Here is an 8,352-nt window from a genome sequence, read left to right on the forward strand (position 1 = left end):
TTAGACAAGCAGATATATATATATAGTTTGATATCGATTTGTTTCTTTAGGCTTAAAACCCTTATTTGACCGCGGGGTGGGGGAAGGGAACTTACTGCTTAAAATACCATCTGATCCCGGTTTGCACCTTAGAAATTTTGTAGCCCACCGGGTTTCTTATCCGGAATCTTCTGACTAAAATTCGAAAATTAGACACAATCAACGCGTAAATGGATTGACTTTCAGATACAGAGAAATGTGAGCCTGAAGTTTACACTATTTGTTGCCCTAGTTTTTGGTATATACTATTTAAAAAGAGTTTAAACCTGTGGTGGCTAAATTCTCAGAACTACGGGGCCACGGGGTGCATATTCCGAATCTCGAAGGCCGTAGCCTTGTTTCAGTTTTTAGTGTCTTTTTTATTTAGTTCATCAAATAAATAAGGGAATCACTTTTGATTGCGGTGGTTGAACAAACTATTTGTAGCGGTATAAGGCTTTCTTTGGAAATAAAAGAAACCGTATAGGTTTTCCGAAACCTCGGGGAAAAATAAAAGCTATACCAGGTTAAAATACCTTACTGGTTTCATCAAGAATTCAAGCTGGAATTATTATGGAAGCTTGCTGGGTTTTGCTGAATATGCTCGATGCAGCAACAGGTTTCAAAGCCGACAGACATGCTGGAAAATTTTACTGTATTAAGCTGGTCCAGCATATATTTAAACCTGTGTAGTTAATAAAACGGCAAATGCTAAATCTCTAAAATTGTCAGAGATAATAAAAATTTTGAAAGCCTCCATAAGTTAATATGTATGCAGGGTTCCTACTGGTCAGGGAAGTCAGGGAAAATGACTTGAAATCAGGGAAAGTCAGGGAAATTTTATAAAACATATTTTTTCTAACATTAATTGTAGCTACACCAATTTCAGCTTAGCCAACCGTTAATGATCACAGTATATAACGTTACTCAGATTTATATGGGTGATAAGTGGAATGTAAGTATGAGCAATTGATTACTGTTTGTCTCTAAATGTTCTCATATATAAATATTCACCGTTATTTATCCCTTATTTATGTATCGTCATTCGACACTTGTCACGAAAGTCACGGACTTTCCTACCAACTGTCAGGGAAGGTCATGGAGAAGTAGTACTATTTATTTGAAGTACTATTTATCCAGCGTAGAAAGCGTGGCTTATTAAATCACTTAAGAAGGCATATATATATGTTCCTTTTTGGGGGGGTGCTCGCCATGGCCGAAATTTTCTTTTCCGTTCTGTGTGCACCGTCTATATTTCTAAAGTTCAAAGAATTTCTCGATAGCTTCGGCAATTTGTTTTCAATGTAAGTGCCATTTTACATGAATTTTAACCTGTTCTGTTTAAGAAATGGATGTTTCGAAACTGTGTGGTACGTGCCCAAGGAAAGAGCTTGATGAACCAACAGTAAATTTCATTGGTTCATCATGGCTCTGGGGAATCCCTTGCCCGCGCATCGCACAGTTTTGAAACGCATTTTTAAAATAAAACATTTATTATTTCGTAAGTGATTTGTTAAGTTGCACTTCCTTCTACGTTGGATAATATTTAAAATATAGGTCTCTGAAATTCATTTCCCACTCTTTTGTAAGCATATATCTCTGAAACGTATATTTTGTCCAAATTTCAAGAACAGTTTGTTTCCTTGTTTTCACATCCAGTATCTAACATTCATTTTTTGTATACGTATTAATCTAACACCCTGTATACACCTGAAAACTTGTAAATTGTGACAAGGAAAAGGCAGGAAATTTTCGGTCGACACAAAAGTGGGAATCCTGTCATATTTCCTTGTAGGTTACTAATATATTCCTTCTATAGTTTGTATTCCATGTATGTAAATGTAATGTTTAGTTAAGTGAAATAAACGAAATAACTTTATGTATAACAATTTTTTTTATTTTGTTAAAAAAATGAAATGAAATCTTTGAGTTTTACGTCCCACTGCTATGCCGGTTAGGCTAAAGGAGACGGTGATGATGAGAGATGAGTGAAATGGTGGAATGAAGAATGTGGGAGGAAACGGGAGAACCCCGAGAAAACCCACGAGCACGGTGTTTGTCCACCACAAAGTTCACTTGGCGGGTGCTGGGATCGAACCCGGGACCCTTATTTTGTTAAAAGTGTACAACTTGTAGAATAATAAATGATATACGTTCATTGTATGTATTTTCACTTGTAATTAAGACTTTGTCAAAATGTAATGGAATATGCTCCCACCGAAGGTGTAAGATATCACCTTTCAGGTGCTCCTCTTCCTGCAAGTATGTGCTATTTGCATAACGTTAGCTGCAGTGTATTGTGTTGATTTGTATATTGCTTTACACGCAGTGCACACGATAAGGCGTGGAGGCCTGTAGTCTCTAAAAATTGGGTGCAATTGGCGGATTTAATCAAGAGTAGTATACGTGAAAGGTTATGCAACTTTTCATATGTATCTGCTGACTACATGATTTCGCATGATGGACTAGTGCTTCAAATTTGGTTTTCTTCTTCGTGTTTGAGGAAAAACACACCAACAAGTAAAGACAAAATGAGAACAGCCCATCATGCGAAATGATGTAGTCAGTAGTTACACCTGAAAAGTTGCATAACCTTTCACGTATGCTACTCTTGATTAAATCTGCCAATTGAACCCAAGTTTTAGAAACTACAGGCCTCCACGCCTTATCATGTTCACTGCATGTAAAGAAATATACAGATCAACACAATACATTGCAGGTAACGTTATGCAACCAGCATTCACCTGTACGAAGGGGGAGCACCTGAAAGGTGATTTCTTACACCTTCGGTGGGAGCATATTCCATTACACCTTTCGCGTGGAAGCATTTACACCCTAAGGTGTAACTCAAAGGTTACACCCTAACCCTAATTTTCCACCCTAAGGTGTAACTAGGGTGAAACAAGAAAAAATTGTTTCACCCTAAGGTGTAATGTTACGCCTTCCTTTTCAGTTACACCTTCCAACTTATCAATTACACCTCAAAGGTGGCAGCATTTAGGTTCCACCTAAGGGTGTAAGTCAAGGCAGTGAAGCTATCCTCAAAGGTGTTTGTTTACACCCAAAGGGTGATAGTTTGGCGGCAAAATTTGCAGGTTTGTTACACTTATAAAGTGTTAGGTAGCACCTTACAAGTGTTAGTTAACACTTTTGGGTGCAACCTTACACCTCGTGGGTGTAGTTGTGCGAACTCGATACTGCACACCTTTGGGGTGTAAAAAATCAGCAGGTGGAAACTTTACACCCTTCACTTACACCTTGAGGTGGAACCTAAATGCTGCCACCTTTTTGGTGTAAAGTTACACCTTTTTGATTTACAGTGTACTAATGCATCGTGAATTAAAAAATGACCAGGAGTTAATACCTGATAGTCATTAGGATCAGAAGATAGAGCAGTTAATGGTCTAGAATTTAAACAGGCTTCAATCTGACACAAAACTGTATACATTTCTTCAAATGTAAGTACAGTGTTACCAACTACACGTCTCAAGTGGTACTTGACAGACTTTACACCAGCTTCCCATATGCCTCCAAAGTGAGGTGAGGATGGTGGATTAAAATGCCAATTTATAGATTGCATACTGAGGTAATTACATACAGACTCTTTTGAATCACCATTCGTTACAAGTTTCAGTAAGGATTTTAATTCTCTGTTTGCACCTATGAAATTTGAACCACAATCACTGTAAATATCAGTAGGTTTTCCCCTTCTAGCAATAAAACGTTTCAAAGCTGCAATAAATGACTCTGTTGAAGCATCACTTACTAATTCTAAATGGATTGCTTTGACACTGAAACAAATGAAGAGTGCTACATAACCTTTGACCAATTTTGAATTTCGACTTTTCATATTTTTTAACATTAGTGGACCTGCATAATCTAAACCGCAATGCAAAAATGGACGAGTTGGTGTTACTCTACCAACAGGAAGTTGACCCATTAATTGAGAGGCTGTTACACTTGACTGTTTGTGACATGTTACACAACTTTTTACAATCTTCCTTACAAAGTCACGACCAATAATCCAAAACTTTTGTTGCAAAACAGATAAAAGTAACTGTGAACCTGCATGAAGATGCTTTATATGTTCAGATTTTACAAGAAGTTCTGTAATTCTAGCATGTTTTGGAAGTAAGATAGGATATTTGAAATCATATGTTACACTAGCATTTTGCAAGCGACCTTCAACTCTCATGACATCATTTTCATCAAGAAATGGATTTAAACACAATAGTTTGCTATTATAAGGTAAAGGTTTTTTCATACGTAAGTATTTTATCTCAAGTGGATATTCAGATTCTTGAGCTTGTTTTATCCAATGTATTAATGCATTTGACAACTCCTTTGTAGTTAATGGTAGACTACATCTTAACTCCTGTTTACTTTTACTATTCCTAATAAATCTTTTACACCAAGCAGTAACACGAACTAACTTAGATAATGATGAAAATTTATCTACTATTGTACAGTCAACTTTAATGTGCATGTTAACAGTTGAAGACTTTTGCTCACATTGAACAGAATCTAGATTTTTGTAATTAATATTTACAATAGGTAACTCTGATTCCATCAACCACTTTGGCTCATTCCACCATAGTGAATAAGACTCTAATTCTGACGGATTCAAACCACGAGAACTACAATCAGCTGGGTTGTCTTTGCTCGATGTGTGCGCCCATTTAATAAAAATTGATTGTTGGATCTCAGATACCCGGTTAGCCACAAATGTTTTCCATTTACTCGGACATGAAGAAAGCCATGCTAACACAATAGTAGAATCTGTGTAACAAACAACCTGTTCAAACTTGATTAACATTGCCTTAATGACCGTATTGACTAATCTACATAACAATACTGCAGCACACAATTCTAACCTAGGTATTGATATTTGCTTTATAGGGGCAACTTTGGTCTTTGCAGCAATCAGGTATACTTGCACATTTCCAGATGTATCTATACAACGTACATACGCTACTGCAGCATACGCCTTTTCACTAGCATCTGAGAACCCAATTAGATCATATTTCACAACGTTTTCAGAAGAAATACACCTTTTGATTTTAATATGTCTCAACAATGGCAATTCTTGACAATATGCTTCCCACGAGCGAGCAATATCATTTGGAAGTACGTCATCCCATTCAATTTTTAATTTCCATAATGATTGTAGCAACAATTTTGCAACAATGGATACTGGAGATAACCAACCAAGCGGATCATACAATTTTGCAATATCAGATAGCAACATTCGTTTTGTCATTACTGACTTATAAGTGGGAACAACAATAGAAAATGAAAATGAATCACTTGATGGATTCCACTGTATACCTAAAGCTTTTACATTCTCATCTTCATTAAAACAAATTAACGACTGAGTTTCTCTTAAGTGAGAAGGTATACTATTTAACACATTCATGTCGTTACTAGACCATTTTCTTAATTCGAAACCACCTTTTTGTAATAATGCTGTTAATTCTGAGTACAATACCATTGCCTCACTACTATCAGCTGCACCTGAAACTAAATTATCAACAAAGAAATCATTCATGACTAATTCTGCAGCTCTGGGATAACAATGACCTTCATCTACAGCTAACTGTTGCAAACACTTTACAGCCAGATATGGAGCCGAACTGGTTCCATAAGTAACCGTTAACAATCTAAAATCAGTAATGGGTTGGTCAACTGTTTCTCTCCACACTACTCTCTGGTAATCAGAATCAGTTTGTTCTACCTTAACTTGTCTGTACATTTTTGCTATATCAGCACACAATGCAATTGGATGAGTTCTGAACCTTAATATTAATGGGATAATATCATCTTGTAATTTTGGACCTACCATTAAGTTGTCACTGAGAGATATTCCATTGCTAGTTTTAGCACTACCATCAAATACAACCCGCAATTTGGTGGTAGAACTACTTTCATTTAAGACACAATGATGCGGCAGATAATAAGATTCAGATACAAGCTTATCAAGTTCTACATCAGGAATTTTTTCCATGTGACCTAAGTCTAAGTACTCCTTCATGAAATCACAATATTGTTTACATAAATCAGGATCTTTCTGTAACTTACGTTCCATCTGACATAATCGCTTTACTGCTGTGTCCCGTGATACACCTAGAGGCTCAACATTTTCTTTAAAAGGCAATTTTACAATATATTTGCCATCAACATCACGTTTGTAAGTTTCAGCAAAATACTGCTCACATTTTTGCTCTTCAACGGATAAATGTTGTACAGTTGGCAACTCCTCTACTTCCCAGAATCTTTGTTATGTTTTATTGAGATCAACAGAAACAAAATATGACTGAACACTTGATGTGTTATTCGTTAAGTTAATCTGACCACACAATACCCAACCTAACACCGTTTCAATGGCAGACGGAGCTCCATTCGTACCTACGTGTCTCCCACTGAGCAACAATAATGGGAAAACATCAGCATCTAACAACACATCAATAGGGCCGCTTTTATTAAACTGTGGATCTGCTAAGTTTACTTGTTTTACAATTTCCCAATTACCTATATTTTGAATAGTTACTCTGGGTAAGTTACTTGTGATTCTTGGGACTACTATTGCTTTACTATGAAAATTATTATTACTGTACAATGACTGAAAACACAAATCAACTATTGCATGAGAATTTCCAACGTTAGAACCAGTAACACCTGATATGCTCATATTTATTTTCTCTTTGTTTATGCGTAATTTCTGGACGCAGCGTTCAGTTACAAACGATAATTCACTACCACAGTCGATAAGAGCACGAAATTGTATCAACTTATTTGCTTCATCTTTGATATTTATGACAGCGGTGGACAACAACACCTGAGGAATTAGTTTTTGATTTATAGAATGAGAACAATTTACCTGATCTGCTTTATCCTTCTTTTCAAAATGCAATAAAGTATGATGTTTTTTGTTGCAAGTGTGGCAACTCTGCTCCACATTACACTTATTTACGGAACAATTTAAGGTCAAACAATTGAAACAAAGCGAATTCTTTTTCACAAAACTATGCCTATCATTCACTGACATATTTATGAACTCTTGACATTTATATAGCTTGTGGTTATTTTTACACATGATACATGACACAATTGGACTTGAATGATGCACTAACGTGTTGCTCTTTTTGTTTGTTTTTAAAGCAGACGTGTCTGCCGGTGACCTTGCACTCACTGCAGCTAACGCTTTGGCACGTTGTAATATGAACTCTTTCAGCTGGTCGAAAGTTGGTTGTTCGTTTTTCTTCAATGAAAGCTCCCATTGTTTTCTGGTGTTCTTATCTAGCTTCTCACCCACATGGTAAATTAAAATCACATCCCAATGTTCCACTGGAAGGCCCAAGGATTTAAGTTCACACACACATTGAACACTATTGTCAACCAATCTTCGTAACTCACCTGATGACTCATTCTTCACAGCTGGTTGAGTAATCAACTTGCTCAAAATATGATTTGCTGGCTCCCTCACGTCTTCATATCTTGATTTAAGTAACTCCCATGCTACTTTATAGTTATCATCAGATATGGAAATAGACTGCAACAATATAGCAGGCTCTCCTGATACAACTGTCTCCAAATACTGCAACTTTTGAGCATTTCCTAATCGATTGTTATTATGAACAGCAGCAACAAATAAGTCACGAAACGATAACCAATCTTGCACTCTACCACAAAATGTAGGAAGTTCTAAGTCTGGCAACTTTACATCTGTGCACTGTTTATTAGATGTATTTACCTGTTCAGTATTAGGTGACTGCATATTGTACAAAATTTCTAAGACAGAGTCCAACTTATTTTGCACTTCATTAAATTCTCCGACATATGTTGCAAACTCACTTTCACCACCCACAGAAATGAACTTTGTAATGAGCTCTGTGCAATCGCCATGTAATTGCGTAGCACGTTCAGTGTACAACTTTATACTGAAGTTAGGCTTGTCTTTATTCTCGTTCACTTTATGTGTTAACCTTGTCACTTCACGTTTCAAGACAGTTTTCTTACCTATGAGTTCTTCCATTGTTATAATTCTGCACCACTTTGACAATGCACTACAAAATGAAGATACTGCGCCACAAGTTCGCAAACCATGCACATGCACAACTGGAACAAAATCCGGTCGGTAAGGACCACTTTTATGTTCGTGGACTGTATTATTTTGAACACAAAGTTTGTTCCACAATATACTATTTATTATATTGTAAACACACAACTAAATACACTAATTGCTATGCATAAGAAACTACACACTATGCAGTCACACACACCACGTTGACACTTGTAAGGAACTATCAATCGTCCAGCGTTGCCAAATATAAAACA

The 8,352-nt window shown here is 36.5% G+C and overlaps 2 protein-coding genes across 2 annotated transcripts; both read right to left on the bottom strand.

Annotated features, from left to right (window-relative positions):
• Positions 1–3,265: 3,265 nt before the first annotated feature.
• On the bottom strand, positions 3,266–6,103 carry LOC145679569 (uncharacterized). Its single transcript, XM_081750146.1, has one exon. It carries the CDS (start codon positions 6,101–6,103, stop codon positions 3,266–3,268), a length of 2,838 nt encoding a protein of 945 aa, XP_081606272.1.
• A 192-nt stretch (positions 6,104–6,295) lies between these two features.
• LOC145679570 (uncharacterized) lies at positions 6,296–8,050 on the bottom strand. Its single transcript, XM_081750147.1, has one exon. The coding sequence runs from the start codon at positions 8,048–8,050 to the stop codon at positions 6,296–6,298; it is 1,755 nt and encodes a 584-aa protein (XP_081606273.1).
• Positions 8,051–8,352: the final 302 nt, after the last annotated feature.

This window comes from Thermobia domestica, chromosome 2 (assembly GCF_964235325.1).
Source record: "Thermobia domestica chromosome 2, izTheDome1.hap1.1, whole genome shotgun sequence".
NCBI classification, from domain to species: Eukaryota; Metazoa; Arthropoda; class Insecta; order Zygentoma; family Lepismatidae; genus Thermobia; species Thermobia domestica.